Source organism: Podarcis erhardii (assembly GCF_964252035.2).
Source record: "Podarcis erhardii genome assembly, chromosome: 9".
NCBI classification, from domain to species: domain Eukaryota; kingdom Metazoa; phylum Chordata; class Lepidosauria; order Squamata; family Lacertidae; genus Podarcis; species Podarcis erhardii.
The window spans coordinates 80907932-80926177 of record NC_138512.1 but is presented as its reverse complement, the minus strand read 5'-3'; the positions used below and the strand labels follow the sequence as shown (position 1 = coordinate 80926177).

At 49.6% G+C, this 18246-nt stretch overlaps 1 protein-coding gene across 2 annotated transcripts; it reads left to right on the top strand.

Annotated features, from left to right (window-relative positions):
- The first annotated feature begins 2702 nt into the window (after positions 1–2702).
- On the top strand, positions 2703–15677 carry LOC309350306 (interleukin-12 subunit beta-like). 2 transcript variants are annotated; one of them, XM_081877213.1, is made up of 8 exons: positions 2712–2763; positions 2888–3002; positions 7248–7388; positions 9000–9254; positions 11197–11308; positions 11598–11785; positions 13176–13342; positions 15099–15677. In XM_081877213.1, exons 3-8 carry the CDS (start codon positions 7313–7315, stop codon positions 15216–15218), a joined length of 918 nt encoding a protein of 305 aa, XP_081733339.1. In that variant the 5' UTR covers positions 2712–2763; positions 2888–3002; positions 7248–7312; the 3' UTR covers positions 15219–15677. The 2 variants fall into 2 exon arrangements, with proteins under 2 accessions (XP_081733338.1, XP_081733339.1); XM_081877212.1 differs by having other exon boundaries at positions 2703–3002.
- The last annotated feature ends 2569 nt before the right edge of the window (positions 15678–18246 follow it).

Below are 18246 nucleotides of genomic sequence, written 5' to 3'. Positions count from 1 at the left end.
GTCAGGTTTAAGGTGCTGGTTTTGACCTTTAAAGCCCTTTGTGGCTTAGGGCCCTCATACTTACGGGACTGCCTCTCCTGGTCTGCCCTGCAGAGGACCTTAAGGTCCATGAATAATCACAGTTTAGAGGTCCCGGGCCCTAAGGAAGTTAGATTATCCTCCACCAGGGCCAGGGCCTTCTCAGTGATAGCTATGACCTGGTGGAATGCTCTGTCCCATGAGACCAGGGCCCTGCAGGATTTAACTTCCTTCCGGAGGGCCTGTAAGACAGAACTATTCTGCCTGGCTTTCAATCTGAACCTGGCATGATCTTTTGTTCCCCTTCCTTCCCTCCCTCTCCCCTTTTTATGAAGATGACCCACTTTTGGATCCCACAGCTGGTTCTCCCCTGGTCTCCTTGCTGGCCCAAGTGGGACTAATTTAGCCAGCTAGCCCTGGGGATCATCTAATGTTTATTGGATGGATTTCCCCCCTAAATTGATTTTTGATATTTGATTTTATTGTTATTTACGCTTTATACCGTATTTCATGCTGTTTTTTGTAGAATCAATTAAGTGTTTTAAATTTGTTGTTAGCTGCCCTGAGCCCAGTTTCCTGAACCGGGAAGGGCGGGGTATAAATAAAAAATTATTATTATTATTATTATTATTATTATTATTATTATTATTCCCAATCCCTATAGTGTGCTCCCATGTGTTGTACAAACACAAAGAATGGCAAGAACCATAAAGGGGGGGCACTATAGACAGCCCCTTACTTATTTAAACATCATGGCTGCTGTGTGGGTAGAGGCAGTGGGGCTGATTCTGCCAGGCTGAGCAGGATGGGGCCAAGCCTTGAGCTTGGGGGTTTGTCTGCCTCTGCCCTAAGCCCCTTCCCTTCTCACCAAGAACATGAGAGAGCTGGCCTTCTCTGTGGTGGCTCCTCACTTGTAGGACGTTCTCCCCAGGGAGGCTCACCTGGAACCTTCCTTACATTTCTTTAAGTGCCAGGCAAAAACATGCCTCCCCTCCCAGACCTTGGGCTAATTGAACAACTTGTGGCTTTTTAAACTGTGCTGGTTTTGTGAGGTGCAAGTGACTCTCAGGCTTTGGAAACTGGTAAATAATAAATAATCAGAGCCTGCAGGATCAGGTCACTGGGGGTCCATCTAGTCCAGCATCCATGCAGATGCCCTTTCTGTGAAACCCAGAAGCAGGATTCCAGGACACGAGGCCCCTCCCCTCCTGTGGCTTCTGGCCACATTTATTCAGTAGCATGTGCTGCCTCTGAGCCTGAGATCAGGGAGTAGCCATCCCAGCCAGTAGTCACAATCCTTGACCTGACCTCTAAAGCATCTTAATGGGTGGGTGTTCTGCGCAAGGAGCTGTTACCAGTCCAGCTTTACATAAGCCCCCCTCCCCGCCTTGTAGCTGGTCTTGCTGGTCCTTCTTCAGCCATGGGGCCTTGGCCTGAGGCTTGGGGGAGTCATAGGGCAAGTGACTCAGAGCATCTCATGGCCATTGGGCATCTGATGAAGGCAGGAGTGAATCAAGCATCCCTTTGACCCCGGTGGGGGCTGAGCTGGGGATCACACCCCCACCCCCGTGAAACATGGCACTAAGTGGAGATATGAGAGAAACCCACCCCCCAACCCACTCCCTGTTGCTGCAAAGGCTCAGAGGAAGGAGGAGAGTGGCTCTTTGTTTTCACCCTCTAGGCATGGAGTGCAGGTGTGCTTATATACTTATTTAATGTCATACAATTTATACACTGAGGTCCAGCATCGAGGGGTTCCCTGCGAGAAGTGAGGTTACAGGGAACCAGGCAGAGGGCCTTTTCAGTAGTGGCACCCACCCTGTGGCACGCCCTCCCATTAGAGGGAAATAAACAACTATCTGACTTTTAGAAGACATCTGAAGGCAGCCCTGTTTAGGAAGTTTTTAATGTTTGATGTTTGATCATGTTTTTAATATTCTGTTGGAAGCTGCCCAAAGTGGCTGGCGAGGCCCGGCCAGATGGGCAGGGGCAGGGTATAAGTAATAAATTACTACTACTACTACTATAATACATTGCTAGATTGAAAAGACAACAACAACCTCAAAGTGGTTTACAAAAAGATAAAATAATAAAACTGAGGAAAAGGCACAACACTTTTTTAAACATACAAAAAATAAAATACTAAAACAGATTAAAATTCACTGGCTTTCTAAGCATCTAGACAGGCTTCTCAAAACAGGAATGTTTTTTGCAGGCACTGAAAAGAGCAGCAGGGAGTTCCAAAGTTTAAGTGCTGCTGTACTGAACGACCGAGTTATTACAGATGTAGAATTGGTATTCATATCTGAAGAAGTGTGCGTGCACACGAAAGCTTATACCAAGAACAAATTTAGTTGGTCTCCAAGGTGCTACTAGACAAATTTTATATTTTTTTATATATTTCGACTGAGTCAGACCAACACGGCTACTTACCTGAATCTGGTTTCACGTTTGTGGCACCTGCAGCAGTGCCAGTCTGCTGATCAAAGCAACTGAGTGGGCACCTGTGGAGGGCAAGGCCATCTCATAGGAAAACTGGTCCCATGTGGTTAAGGGCTTTATATATGAACAATAACACCTTGAACTTGGCCAGGTAGCAAATGGGCAACCAGTACATATCTCTGAGCACTGTGTGTGTTGTGCAGGTGAGGGCACAAAGGTCTGGCACTGCAGCGGACGGGCAGCCCTGAGCCACCCACACCCTGCTCCATTTGGGGCCAGGGCTTGCTTGGGGTGTGGCTGTAGGTGTGGCAGTTCCTCCAGAGCTGAGTCTGTCCTTCCCCTGGGAAGGAAGGGGGTGATGGCTGGCCTGTGGGTGGGTGTGGGCCCAGAAGGGGGCGGTGATGGGTTATCTCTCCCTCCTCCTCAGCTCTGTGGTCTGGGGAGATTTTCCTTGCCCACTCACTAACCTCCTCCCTGCAGGACAGGCAATATAAGACAGGTCTCCTTCTCAGCCCTTAGACACACACAGCAGCAGCCCGAAGGTAAGGACTCTCTTGGGGAGGGGCGGTCCTGGGTCTCTGAGCCACAACCTGCTTTGGGAAGGGGGCTTTGTGAGGCAAGCAGGGCCGGATTGAGGTTTGATGTGGCCCTCAGCTACTGAAGGTAACGGGGCCATTTCTATGTCCAGCTGTCCTTCCTCAACAACAAATTGTCGCTGTTTTTTGTGTTGAATAGATGCTAGATGGTAATTTATGGACATAAGAGGTATCTCAAGCCATTTGCACAGAACAAAATATGTATTTTATCAAAGTAATTGTTGAACTGAGATACAATTAATAAGAAGTATATTAATAGTGAAATAATTACTAAGCTTTAACTTAAAATGATTTTTTATTCATAACAAAACAATGCAAAACACTGGCATTTGGCAATAACAAAAGCTCCTTTAGAAACACAATTTACAAAGACTCATAATCTATTTTATTTGTTTTTTATCTTATATTTTGGAAATATACATCCAGGTTTTTCCCCCTATAATTTTTTTTGCCCCCCCCCAAGAGAGTGGGGCCCTAAGCTATAGCTTGTTTATCATATATGTAAATCTGGCACTGGGTGCAGGGACTGTCCAGTGGGAGCAGTTGGCTTCTGGGGTACGGGCTTTGGAAGAGGGCTACCCAAAAGGTTGGGGGGAAGTGGCTCTGTGGGGAACTCTGAGGGAAAGGTCTCAGCGACATTTCGGAGGCGGGCAGCAGAACCCCAAGCCCCCAGGGAGGTTCATGGGCAACTCAGCAGGACAAGAAGAGGGCAAGAAGGAAGTTGTCTGGGAAGAAAAGGCAGTTGTGGGGTGGGGGCTTATGGCCCGTGGGGCCAGGAGATGAGGCCCCCAACCTGCAGCTGTGTCCAGCCACAGGGAGCCCCTTGAGCAGCCTCTTCTCAGGACAACCAGCCAGAAAGTCCTTCACGCACCACAGAGTTACAGTAACCCGTGGAGCTTTCTTTTCCGTGGGAAGCAGGGGTGGCCACCAACCGTGATGGCTTTAAAAGGGGATTAGACAAACTCGTGGCATGGTGGGATTGTCTGTTAGTTAATGAATTTTGGAAACAGATTGGTATAGAAATATTGGGAATTGTGGGAAAGAGGAAATAACTAAATTAATGGCTCTTATTACCCTGAGTAGTACCGAGTTAAAAATAAAAGAGGAATGCAAATGGGTAAAATTGATAGTAATTGCAGCCAGACAGGTTAAAGCAAGTAATTGGAAAAATGCAGAAGGGGTGAATCAATGGAGGAAAAAACTGAATAATATTATAATTTTAGAATACCTGTCTGTGAAGATACATAGAATGAAAGGGTTTAAGGTCAGTGAGAAAGAGGAGGATTGGTTTGAGAAGATATTGAATTATTTATTTGAGTAGGTTAAAACAATTTGGTGCAATTAAAATGCTAAAAGTTAAATAAACCTTGTGGAAGGAGGAGTGTTGAGGTATATAGAAGTATGTTGTTGTTGTTTAGCTGTTCAGTCGTGTCCGCCTCTTTGTGACCCCCTGGACCAGAGCACACCAGGCACTCCTGTCTTCCACTGCCTCCCGCAGTTTGGTCAGACTCATGTTTGTAGCTTCAAGAACACTGACCCACCATCTCGTCCTCCGTCGTCCCCTTCTCCTTGCGCCCTCAATCTTTCCCAACATCAGGGTCTTTTCCAGGGAGTCTTCTCTTCTCATGAGGTGGCCAAAGTCTTGGAGCCTCAGCTTCAGGATCTGTCCTTTCAGTGAGCACTCAGGGCTGATTTCCTTCAGAATGGAGAGGTTGGATCTTCTTGCAGTCCATGGGACTCTCAAGAGTCTCCTCCAGCACCAGAATTCAAAAGCATCAATTCTTCGACGATCAGCCTTCTTTATGGTCCAGCTCTCACTTCCATACATCACTACTGGGAAAACCATGGGTTTAACTATACGAACCTTTGTTGGTAAGGTGATGTCTCTGCTTTATAAGATGCTGTCTAGGTTTGCCATCACCTTTCTCCCAAAGAGCAGGCGTCTTTTAATTTCATGACTGCTGTCACCATCTGCAGTGATCATGGAGCCCAAGAAAGTAAAATCTCTCACTGCCTCCATTTCTTCCCCTTCTATTTGCCAGGAGGTAATGGGACCAGTGGCCATGATCTTCGTTTTTTTGATGCTGAGCTTCAGACCATTTTTGCGCTCTCCTCTTTCACCCTCATTAAAAGGTTATTTAATTCCTCCTCACTTTCTGCCATCAAGGTTGTGTCATCTGCATATCTGAGGTTGTTGATATTTCTTCCGGCAATCTTAATTCTGGTTTGGGATTCATCCAGCCCAGCCTTTCACATGATGAATTCTGCATATAAGTTAAATAAGCAGGGGGACAATATACAGCCTTGCCGTACTCCTTTCCCAATTTTGAACCAATCAGTTGTCCCATATCCAGTTCTAACTGTAGCTTCTTGTCCCACATAGAGATTTCTCAGGAGACAGATGAGGTGATCAGGCACTCCCATTTCTTTAAGAACTTGCCATAGTTTGCTGTGGTCGACACAGTCAAAGGTTTTTGCATAGTCAATGAAGCAGAAGTAGATGTCTTTCTGGAACTCTCTAGCTTTCTCCATAATCCAGCGCATATTTGCAATTTGGTCTCTGGTTCCTCTGCCCCTTCAAAATCCAGCTTGCACTTCTGGGAGTTCTCGTTCCACATACTGCTTAAGCCTGCCTTGTAGAATTTTAAGCATAACCTTGCTAGCGTGTGAAATGAGTGCAATTGTGCGGTAGTTGGAGCATTCTTTGGCACTGCCCTTCTTGGGGATTGGGATGGAGACTGATCTTCTCCAATCCTCTGGCCACTGCTGAGTTTTCCAAATTTGCTGGTATATTGAGTGTAGCACCTTAACAGCATCATCATTTAAAATTTTAAATAGTTCAGCTGGAATATCATCACTTCTACTGGCCTTGTTATTTGCAGTGCTTTCTAAGGCCCATTTGACTTCACTCTCCAGGATGTCTGGCTCAAGGTCAGCAACCATACTACCTGGGGTATACGAGACATCCATATCTTTCTGGTATATAGAATCATAGAATCATAGAGTTGGAAGAGACCACAAGGGCCATCGAGTCCAACCCCCTGCCAAGCAGGAAACACCATCAGAGTACTCCTGACATATGGTTGTCAAGCCTCTGCTTAAAGACCTCCAAAGAAGGAGACTCCACCACACTCCTGGGCAGCAAATTCCACTGTCAAACAGCTCTTACTGTCAGGAAGTTCTTCCTAATCTTTAGGTGGAATCTTTTTTCTTGTAGTTTGGAACCATTGCTCCGTGTCCGCTTCTCTGGAGCAGCAGAAAACAACCTTTCTCCCTCCTCTATGTGACATCCTTTTATATATTTGAACATGGCTATCATATCACCCCTTAACCTCCTCTTCTCCAGGCTAAACATGCCCAGCTCCCTTAGCCGTTCCTCATTAGGCATCGTTTCCAGGCCTTTGACCATTTTGGTTGCCCTCCTCTGGACACGTTCCAGTTTGTCAGTGTCCTTCTTGAACTGTGGTGCCCAGAACTGGACACAGTACTCCAGGTGAGGTCTGACCAGAGCAGAATACAGTGGCACTATTACTTCCCTTGATCTAGATGCTGTATTCCTATTGATGCAGCCCAGAATTGCATTGGCTTTTTTAGCTGCCGCGTCACACTGTTGGCTCATGTCAAGTTTGTGGTCAACCAAGACTCCTAGATCCTTTTCACATGTACTGCTCTCAAGCCAGGTGTCACCCATCTTGTATTTGTGCCTCTCATTTTTTTTGCCCAAGTGCAATACTTTACATTTCTCCCTGTTAAAATTCATCCTGTTTGTTTTGGCCCAGTTCTCTAATCTGTCAAGGTCGTTGGATGGTGTTGGTCTTGTTCCCAGTCCTGCTTGTGGGTTCCCATTAGGTTGGTACTGTGAGAACAAGATGCTGGACTAGTTGAGCAAGTTCTTTTGATGCTCTTAGGAGACTCATTTCCTGAATGGGGGGAGTGGGGGGGTGCAGAGCCTTTGCTCCCAAGAGGTGGCTGGAAGCAAGGGCAGGCACCCCCATTGGGCAGTGGGTGTTCCATGCCCCCGAGAGAGGCAGAGGGTGGAGGCAGAGAGATCTGGTGGCAGGGAGTGGGGTCAAGATGCTGCTGGAAGTCTCTGGCCCTGACCCTGGTGGGCTGCTGGTGGTCCCTGTCTGGAGAGATTGGGGTTTCCCCTTTGGTCATTTTGCTGAGCCTCTTGTTTTCCTTCCTGGGCAGGATCCTCTCCCCTTAGCCTTCACTGCCCTCGTCTCCAGCGGAGTCTCTCCTCACGCGGCCTGAAGATGATGGTCATGACATTGCTGGCCCTGCTGGGCACGGCGCTCATCGCAGAAGCCTCCATGGCTTTTCCCGCCAACTGTAAGTGCCCCAGAGGCAAGCCCCATCTCAGGGGCCCCGAAGGGGAAGGGAAGGGGATGGAATGTGGTCCACAAAGGGCTGTGTGTCTCTGTTTGAATCTGTGAACACAGATGGACAGAAGGAGGGAGAGAAAAGCAGGCTGCTCCCAGATGTGCTGTGTAGCTCCTGTGTGTGCCCCCATCCCAGGAATTTGGGGGAGGGGGCTGTTATTGCTCAGTGGGATTTCCCTCATATTTGATCTGGAAGCTGCAGTTAGCGCCAAATGCTGCAGCACGATTGCTGGCAAGAGTGTGGCCTTGTCAGCATCTAACTTCTGTACTCAGAGGTCTGCACCGGTTTAATAATAATAATAATAATAATAATAATAATAATAATAATAATTTATACCCCGCCCATCTAACTGGGTTTCCCCAGCCACTCTGGGCAGCTCCCAACGGAATATTAAAAAATAGAATCAAATATTTAAAACTTCCCTAAAGAGGTTGAGGGATGTGGGTGGCGCTGTGGTCTAAACCACAGAGCCTAGGGCTTGCCGATCAAAAGATCAGAAGGTCAGCAGTTCAAATCCCCACGACGGGGTGAGCTCCCGTTGTTCAGTCCCAGCTCCTGCCAACCCAGCAGTTCAAAAGCATGAAGTGCAAGTAGATAAATAGGTACCGCTCTGGCGGGAAGGTAAAAGGCGTTTCCGTGCGCTGCTCTGGTTCGCCAGAAGCGGCTTAGTCATGCTGGCCACATGACCCAGAAGCTCTACGCCGGCTCCCTTGGCCAATAAAGCGAGATGAGCGCTGCAACCCCAGAGTTGTCTGCGACTGGACCTAACGGTCAGGGGTCCCCCTTACCTTTAAACAGGTTTGGGCCAAGTTCAAGGTATTACTGTTCAAGGTATTACAAAGCCCTTGAAAACTTGGAACCAGTTTACCTGTGAGATCGCCTGACCCCACAGGTGACCACTCAGCCACTTCAATCAGCAGAACTGGCACTGCTACAGAAGCCACACAACATCCCCATCCCTAAGAATGCAATCTTGGTGTGGCAGCACCTACACTTTGGAACTCCCTGCCTCTTGACATCAAGCAAGTGCCTTTCTTTATTCTCATTTCTGTGCCTTTTAAAAACATTCTTGTTTAGACAAGCCTGCCCAAATAGGTAGACTGTTGACCTAAATTTTAAGCTGCTTTAGCATTTTAAACTTTTTGTATATTTTAAAGCATTGTTGTAAATTTCTATCGATTTTCTTGTTTTTTTATCCTTTTGTAAACTGCTGTGTGTGTGTGTGTGTGTGTGTGTGTGTGTAGTTTGCTTTTGATTTTTTTTACAGTCAGGCGGTGCATAAATTTTGCTAAATAAATAAATAAATAAATTGGGTGGGAGCTGCCCTATAATAATAATAATTTTTTTGTATGTCACCCATCTGATTGGGTTGCCCCAGCCACTCTGGGCTGCTTCCAAGCATTAGAAGACCACTGTGCCCTGGCCGAGGGAGGGGGCCACCCTCAGTGCAGTCCTCCCAGCCTGGAGTCTTGGCATCTCAAACTTCTCATGAAGGGACGCTTCCCCAGCGCAGCCCTTCTGCTACCGCTTCCCCCCAATTCTCTCTCTTCCCCTCCCCAGTGCAGGTTGGGGACATCAACGAGAAGGTGAACCTGACATGCGACGCCCCGGCGGGGCAGCAGGTGAGCTGGGAAGTGGAGGACGGAGCCCTGGTGGAGATGGAGGAGCTGCCGCCCTGGGGGCACCTTCTTCGCGTCGGCCCACTGGACCTCGCCTCCGCCCGCAACTACACCTGCCGGGGAGCTGCAGGACAGGTGCTGCGCAGAACCTTCCTGGCCGTGTACGACCCGGACTTCCCCCTCTTCCTCCGAAAAGGTGAGGAGGGGATCAGGGGACCCCTCGGGAGCCTTCGCAGAATCCGTGCCTTCGTTGGGCTCCGACATTATGGCTGGGGTGGGCGAGTCGGGACCTGCCTTTGGGCATTTGGATCATAGGATTGTTACAAGAAATAGGCTTGGCTTGAACAGCCTAACTGCAGCCAAGGGACTTGGAATCCCTTGAGGTCAGCAATCGCTCAGAGATTTAAAACAGGGCTACGCGGGTGGCACTGTGGGTTAAACCACAGAGCCTAGGACTTGCCGATCAGAATGTCGGCAGTTTGAATCCCCGCGATGGGGTGAGCTCCTGTTGCTCGGTCCCAGCTCCTGCCCACCTAGCAGTTTGAAAGCACGTCCAAGTGCAAGTAGATAAATAGGTACCACTCCGGTGGGAAGGTAAACAGCGTTTCCGTGCGCTGTTCTGGTTTGCCAGAAGTGGCTTAGTCATGCTGGCCACAGGACCCAGAAGCTGTATGCCGGCTCCCTTGGCCAATAAAGCAAGATGAGCGCCGCAACCCCAGAGTCGTCCGCAACTGGACCTGATGGTCAGGGGTCCCTTTACCTTTACTTTACAACCAGTTGAGAGGAAGCAAGGAATCATTATTGCACCTGTAGCAACCAAGTCTCCCCCCTCACCCTTGCAAGGAGGTGAGGAGCCCCCAACACATGTGTGCAACAACTTTAAAAGCCCATAAATTATCCGCCCCCTGGGCATAAAGACCACCTCAAAACGGAACATGAAGGTACAGTGGTACCTTGGGTTAAGTACTTAATTTGTTCTGGAGGTCTGTTCTTAACCTGAAACTGTTCTTAACCTGAAGCACCACTTTAGCTAATGGGGCCTCCCACTGCTGCCACACCGCCGGAGCACGATTTCTGTTCCCATCCTGAAGCAAAGTTCTTAACCCGAGGTACTATTTCTGGGTTAGTGGAGTCTGTAACCTGAAGCGTCTGTAACCCAAGGTACCACTGTAATAGAAAAGGGTTGCCCAAGAAGCCCTGAGCAGGGCACCAAAATCCTGTTCTCCGATTTGCTTTCCAGCTTGTCACTGAAGATACTTTGTTAATGGCTCTTCCTGGCCTGTGATACATTCTATCCCTTCCTTTACATATGGTAAATACTCTTGCCCCCCCCAGCCGATTGACGCAAGCCTTGCCCCATTCATAAACAAAGGACCTTCATGTTGAGGGGGCTGCCCTTCTTTGACTGGTCCAACCAGTTTGCAGACTGGCGACCATCAGCACTCCGTCTAGGCCAGTGGTGTCCAAACTTTTTTCAAAGAGGGCCAGATGTGATGAAGTGAAGGGCCGGGAGGGCAGACCAAAGGGCCAACCAGAGTTGACCTTTTTTTAAGGATGGAAGTTGTTGAGCTTTTTTTAGGGTTGATTGAAGTTGTCAACGTTTTTGGGGAGATTTTACCCCAGGAAATAAACTGTCAACAGACCGGTGGGCTAGATTAGACCCCCAAAACGGACTTTGGACATGCCTGATCTAGGCGTTCCTGCCTAAAGGAAGTGGTCAGAAGAGATCAGCAAGTCTAAACATGGCCTTTCCACTTCCTATAATATTTCGGCCAAGGCTTCATTCCTAAATTGTAACTTATCGTTCATAAAACCCAAGGAATGGGCGGTAGATGGACTATTTCTCGCGGGCGCTCCTGCAGGGGGCGCTGTTGCGCCAGTGGAGACGCGGAAAAGGCTCTTAGCGAACCTGCGCCACGAACCCCGATTGTCTTGTGACAGAGCCATAGAACTGTAGCGCTGGAAGGGAACCCCAAAGGTCATCCAGCTCAACCCCCTGTAATGCGGAAATCACAGCTCAAGGATTCCCCCCCCCCCCGACGGGATGGCCTGACCGATCACTTGGCTCCTCGTCCAGCAGTGGGAAGGGCAAGGCAGTCGCCAGGGTCCCTGTTAACCACTCTGCCCGCTCCCTGCAGCCGGAAAGGCAGAAGCTGAGGTGACCTGCGAGGCGCCGTCGTACAGGGGCACCTTCAGCTGCTGGTGGAAGACTCAGCACCCAGCCGCCTTCCGTGCCCGCCTGCGCCGCAAGTGAGTACCTCGCCTCCCCTCCTCGCTTTGAAGGGCCGGGAACATCTGAAGCATCAGGGGACATGGGGAGGAGGGCGAGGGGGCTTCTGGATGGGTGCAGAGCAGACCCCCACCCCCTCACGGCCACCAGCCAGCCAGGCACCACCTCTTTTGAGCGGGGTTAGATGGAGCTTGCAAGCTGGCAGCTTTGAGCCCCAGGACCTCTCGTCTTCGGACCCCCTCCCTCTTCGCGTCCTAGGATTGGAACAGCCCCTCCCAAGGCTCCTTACTGGTTTTTCTCTCTCGGCAGAGGAGCGGGCTCTGCGCGCTGCCCCGCAAGAGAAGTGTCTGCCTCTCCGGGCGAGGTGCGCCTCCTGCTGGAGGACTGCTCCCCCTGCCCTTTCGGGGAGAAGACGGAGCTGGAGCTGGAGCTGGAGGGGCTGGGAGAAGACGGCAGCTACGAGGCTCTCCGCAGGGACGTCGCCATCCAGGACATCGGTAGGGACGCCAGACCAGCCCTCCCCACCCCGCTCCAGAATCCAAAGGAGTAGCTGCCTTTGGAGGCCAAGCAAAAGGACACCCGCAGAACTAGGGCAGGATCACAGCGTGGGAAGGGATCCCCAAGGGCCATCCAGTCTGACCCCGGCACTGCTAAGGGTGGAGCTGCTAAGGAACTGGGGCAGTTGGGACTGCCTTTATGGAATGGCTCTATGGAGCAAGAGCCTCCTGAGGCTTCAGCCTGGTCTCTCCCCCACCACACGTTGGACTACAACCCCCAGCAGCCCTTGCAGCCAGTGTGGCTCTTGTTGGGTGGTGCTGATGGGAGTTTAAAACATGGGGGGGGGCAGCAGCTTGGAAGGGGCAAGGTTGCTTTTAAGTATGAAAAGCAGGTGATGTCAGTCCCTCTAGTTCTGCTGTCAGGGATTTCCCTTCTGCACAGCTTATCCTGCAGGGGAGGCTGCGGTCTCGCAAAGAGCTCTGCTTCCACTAACAGATCAAATTCTGCTTTTTTTGGGGGGGGGGGAGTTAACTGACAAGCACCTCACTGGCTGGGAATGCCTCAACCAAAAGATCAACACCTGCTGATGGTTCCCAAAGTGGGTGGTAGTGGGATTTTAGAGGGATTCTAAGGAGTAAGGGGGCAGCCAGGGGGCAAATGGCTCTCAGACTTTGAAAAACTGGCATCACACTGGATCAAATGAATTCTGTTGAATTAATCAAACTAAATTTTTAGTTATTAAATTCATATACCACCCATTGTCCAAAGATCACAGCATGACAATACAAGATTAAAACACAAAATACATAATAAAAACAGGGGGCGGGGGAGCAGTTGTTGACGGTTTTGAATTTAATTGTGTTATCTTCCTCAGTGGGTTGTACAAACTGCTAATTTGAGAAATGCTTTTCATAGGTTGGGTGGTGCTGGGGATGAGTTTATGGCACCAAAGGGGCAGCAGCCTGAATAATATTTGGGAACCTCGGATCTAGATGACCTGGGCCTTTCAGTAGTGGAAGTCAGTAGCAGAAGGCTGGCCAGTTTGGTGTAGTGGTTAAGAGCGGTAGTCTCGTAATCTGGGGAACCGGGTTCGCGTCTCCGCTCCTCCACCTGCAACTGCCGGGTGACCTTGGGCTAGTCACACTTCTCTGAAGTCTCTCAGCCCCACTCACCCCACAGAGTGTTTGTTGTGGGGGAGGAGGGGAAAGAAGAATGTTAGCCGCTTTGAAACTCCTTAAAGGGAGTGATAAAGCGAGATATCAAAGCCAAACTCTTCTTCTCTTCTTCTTCTTCTTCCTCACCATTTCCCTATTGTGGCCCCTCCAGAGGCAGAGGGAGGGAGGGGGCCCTGGGTGAAGCCTGACGGCTCTTGCATCCCTCCCCTTACAGTGAAGCCAGACCCGCCAGAGAAGCTGACCGTCCACAAGGAGTCGGGTTCAAAGCTGAAGCTCAGCTGGGCTCCCCCGGCCTCTTGGCACTGCGCCCCGGCCTACTTCCCTCTGCGCTACCACCTGAAACTGGAACATTACGATGGCACCCAGAAGGAAGTCAGCAGCGTAAGTACAAGCTGGTTTTCAACGCCTGTTTCGTCCCTCGTGGGCTGGTTTCCGACCAAGTTGGTCAAGGAGATGGAGCTCCTCCCCATGAAGGAAGGTGGCAAAGTTTGGGACATTTGAGTTTAGAGAAAAGGCAAGTGAGAGACAACATGATACCAGTTTGTAAAATTATGCATGGTGGCCTGGAGAAGATGGACACAGCGTGTTCCCCCTTCTCTCATAACACTAGAAGTTATGGACATGCGATGAGCCTGAACGTAGGGAGATTCAGGACAGAATCATAGTCTATGCAGCACATAGTCAGCCTATGGAACTCCCTCCCACAAGAGCCAATGATGGCCTCCAACCTGGATGGCTTTAAAAGAGGATTGGACAAAGGCATGGAGGAAAGGGCTATGGAGGGCTACCAGTCATGATGGCTAAGCTCTGCTCTCCACATTCAGTAAATGCTTCTGAATCCCGGTTGCTGGAAACCACAAGAGGTGAAAGTCGCTCTTGTGCTCCAATCCTACGCGCAGGTTTCCTGCAGGCACCTGGCCGTGAGAACAGGATGCTGGACTAGATGGGCCACTGGCCTGATCCAGCAGATGCTCTTCCTATGTTCTCTGCTTCTTCATAATGTTACATAGCTGTATGACTTTCCAGGGTCTGTGCTTCCTTTGGAAAAGATGGCACTGTAGTCTGTGGTGTCTTTATGATATAGGGCTCATCTAAACATATTTACAGGCTGTGTCTAGATGGAGAGAGAGCATTCAGCTTCTGAGATGGTCCTGTTCTTTCCATTGCTGCAGTTTCAGATTCCAAGAGACCCCAGACATCATGTCTGACCTCTCTGCAGCATAACACAGACTTCCTGCCTTTGTGCTCACCCTCCTCCAACTTTTTCTCTGTTCACTTCTCTCATTGTTCACTATAACCCTGGAAATTTCCACCTCCCAAATCCAGATGCGTATTTTACCTTGTTGATGGCTTTCACTGATGGGCTAATGACAGGCCACCACCAGCCTTTATTCTTCCAGTGATGCCCATCTCGAATAAATCTAACTCTTGTTCGATCCAAAAATTATGGGGGACTTGCACCCACAACATCTGTCACTCAAAACCTACAACAATAACACAACAAGCCACGTTCCCACATGCTCAAGGGAGCTGAGAATGGGTGAGATCTCCTGACCTCAAGAGGCTGTCCCCTTCCATCATCGGGACTCCCCCACTCACTGCCAAAGTGGGCCAGGCCAAAGTCAAGGGCTCCTCCAGCTCAATAGTCTAATTCCGACGTCTTCCAACCAGTTGCCCACAAGTGAGACGCAGCAGCCTCAGCCGACTCCCCTTCTTCTGTGCTTTGTCCCCAGAACCTGATCTTGGAAGGTATACTGCCCTTGTGCAGGGAGGATCTACGGCAGAAATAGTCAATGTGGCAGCTTCCATGTGCTGCTGGACTCCATCTCCCAGCATCTAGCAATGGTCAAGAATGATGGAAGTTGGAGTCCAGCAACAGCTAAAAGACTACAGTTCCCCAGCCCACATTCTCTGAACTTATCCTGGCTAAGAGCCTCTTGCAAGTGGGTTCGCAATACCAGGGCTCAGTAGGTGGGCCTGTGAGCACCACGGACTCTAGCCATGGCCAACGAGAGAAGCTGGGACCCCTCTGCTCTGTGGGACCCCCACATCAGAGAGCCTCCCTCTCCCCCCCCCCAGCAGGCCCTGGCTCTGCCCCTCTTCCAGCCCAGTCACACCTGGTTTGCCCTCCTTGCAGGACCAGCTGGAGGAAACCATCAAAGATGCGGAGGCTGTGCATCGGGCGCAGATTCGCTGCCAGGATCCTTTCACCAACTCCATGTGGAGCCTGTGGTCACCCTGGGTCACCCTCCGCTGAGGACGCCTGGGGGGGGGAACGCTGCTGCTGCTGCAGCCTCTCTTGGGGGACCCGGCCAGAGGCCTCTCCACAGCAGCCGCCTTGCACTAGCTCCCAGCTCTCCAGGGAGCTTCCTCTTCCTCTGCTTCTGCACCTCTCCCTTCAGTTGGGGGGCTACTGGTGGGGCAGAATGTATCCTTGTCTCCATCTTGATGCCTGAGAGGTGTGTTTTCAGAAGCCTGTTCCTGGGGCTGCAATCCGTTTCAACTCTTTTTAATTCTGAATCTTAAATCCAGTCATTCATTTATAAATACAGTGGTACCTCAGGTTAAGTACTTAATTCATTCCAGAGGTCTGTTCTTAACCTGAAACTGTTCTTAACCTGAAGCACCACTTTAGCTAATGGGGCCTCCTGCTGCTGCCGTGCCACCAGAGCACGATTTCTGTTCTCATCCTGAAGCAAAGTTCTTAACCCAAGGTACTATTTCTGGGTTACATACTGTCAGGTTACAGACTCCGCTAACCCAGAAATATTACCTCCGGTTAAGAACTTTGCTTCAGGATGAGAACAGAAATCGTGCTCTGGTGGCGCAGCGGCAGCAGGAGGCCCCATTAGCTAAAGTGATGCTTGAGGTTAAGAACAGTTTCAGGTTAAGAACGGACATCTGGAACGAATTAACTACTTAACCTGAGGTACCACTGTAATGTAAAAGACTTTCCAAATCTGTTTTGATGCCATGTGGATGACTGTGTACAAGACTTAACATTTGTACATGCATTTTTTCAGAAAGACAGCACTTTATGCTTGCAATTGTTTTTAAAATTCTCAATTAAAGTTCATGCATGAAAAGGAAAACCTGAGCCCTGAGCTCCTGTTGTCAGAGTGAGTGTGCCTTAGCAGGCTCTCCGCAGGCCCTGCTCCCGCCCTCCCGCCCTCCCACCCTCCCACCCTCTTTTTTCCTCTCCCTCCTTCCTGGAACAAGTGACCTGAATCTCTCTTAAAGGGTTGCCAACCCAAAGACTGCATGATCCCTTTTATAAGGAAAGAAAACACTTTTATTTTTAAGTCATTGTGGAAACTTTTCATATTTGCTTTACCGCCAGCAGATGGAGACTAGTTCACCATAACATCTAGAAACTGTAAAATTTCACTTGTCTGCAAATCTAAATGTCTGTGATTTATTCTAGCCTAAGCACTGCTACAAAAGTTGGACACCCCCCCCCCCCACTCTCTGCCAGGCAGTAGCAAGATTCCCGGAGGGTTCCAGGCACTAACCCAGGGTTGTGTTCCTGTTGGGAAAATTGTGGGGCAGCTAGTGTCTTTAAGAAATACGGTTTACTGACACATTTCTACACCTATAAGTCTACAATGGGGGGGTGGGGTTTGCAGAACATTTTGCACCAAGAGAGCAGGATCTGGTTCAGTCTCCAACCCAGCCATGATGCACAGTAAAATCTAGTGCTCTGAATTAGGGTGGGGGGAGTGGTACCCTCTGATGTTTTGTGTCAGCCTCCCTATTGTTTCTGGAAGGCTGCTTGGGTCATGAGATAAAATGGGGTTGGGGAAGTCAGCCCATGACTTTCATGAAGACCCTCCCCCTTTGTCCTATAATTCAAGCTGCAGAGACCTACCTTGCCAGACTGTTGTGAGAATAAGGTGAGATTTCTCCTCTGCTGGAAGGACAAGTTGCCAAAATCAGAGCTCATGTGATGTCAAGGCCCAGAGAGAGATTGTTCTCAGCAACCAGATGCAATGACAGAAGTATACCAGGAGTGGGCAGTGCAAACCCACACAACCCAGCCAGAGGGAGAGAAGAGGGTGAAGGAATGGGTTTCTGTGCAGACAGTTTGAAAATGACCCAAAATCCCCATTTTTCCTCCTCCAAGGGAGTATTTCTAAAATGCTCTAACTTGAGCTCTTGAGCCAAAACCCAGCTGTATAAACAAGTGCTCAAAGCTCTCTCCCTTATCAGTCCGTGACGGCAATGAGTGGCCTTGCCAGTTCCAGTAGAGCAGGGATGACGCGTCTGGGTCTTATCTTACATCCTGACCACAAAGACGCACAGACCTTGTCAAGTCTGACAAGAGACCCGGGAACGGCGCCAGGAGTTGGTGACCTCCTGCCCCAAGATAAGAGTATAGGAACAGGAACAACCTTTTATGGTCAAGAGTACAGGAAGAGGAAAACCCTTTTATGGTTAAGAATACCGGAGCAGGAACATATGTGATGTCAACCTGCGTGTATAAACTGATGTGGCTGGATTCCTGGGGAAGGGGGGAGAGGGTGCCTGGAGGATATATATACTGCATGAAATTTCTCATTTCTTTGGACTTGCTGTGGACTGACCACGCAAGTGCCTTCTGCTATACAGAATAAACTCTTTCTCTGAATCAACCTCGGTGTCATTTGACTTCCTCCCTCCCTCCCGGGAGCAACGCAGATCCCACCAGTCGGTAAAGTCTAATAAGGCTACAAGGGGACCACTTCAGGTGGTCTGCAGAAAAAGCAGTCCCTGGCTAGCAGCCAGTTAATGAATTCTTTTGTATTTTTACTGCAAAGGAGGGGATGGAAGACTTGGGAGTTTGCAGTTCCAAAAAAGCTAGCCTGGCCTTGGGTAACTCCGTACCTGCTCAGAGTGTAGGGACTTTATTTGCTGCTGCTGCTCATGCAGAAAAACCACCTGAAGCCAAGCCTGGGCAACAGAGGCTTCTCCCACACGGTCTGGCAGCAAGAGAAGCTCTTGAGGGCCACACTCTCTCTAGGGCTGGGCTGCTGTGGTTTGTGGGGACGGGAGCCCCTCACCCGAGGGGCTGCAGCTGCTTGCAGCACTGCAGGAGAAAATTAATTAAATAATAATAATAATAACAACAACAACATATTATTTATACCCCCGCCCACCTGGCTGGGTTTCCCCAGCCACTCTGGGCAGCTTTCAACAGAATATTAAAATACAATAGTCTATTAAACATTAAAAGCTTCCCTAAACAGAGCTGCCTTCAGATGTCTTCTAAACGTCAGATAGTTCTTTTATTTCCTTGACATCTGATG

What these genes read in the sequence shown, in the direction of transcription:
- LOC309350306 (XM_081877212.1), top strand. Translation starts at nt 7,313, where the DNA reads ATGATGGTCATGACATTGCTGGCCCTGCTGGGCACGGCGCTCATCGCA. An exon ending in CATGGCTTTTCCCGCCAACT is followed by an intron (nt 7,389 to 8,999) that starts GTAAGTGCCCCA and finishes TCCCCTCCCCAG; the next exon opens with TGCAGGTTGGGGACATCAAC. An exon ending in CGTCGCCATCCAGGACATCG is followed by an intron (nt 11,786 to 13,175) that starts GTAGGGACGCCA and finishes CTCCCCTTACAG; the next exon opens with TGAAGCCAGACCCGCCAGAG.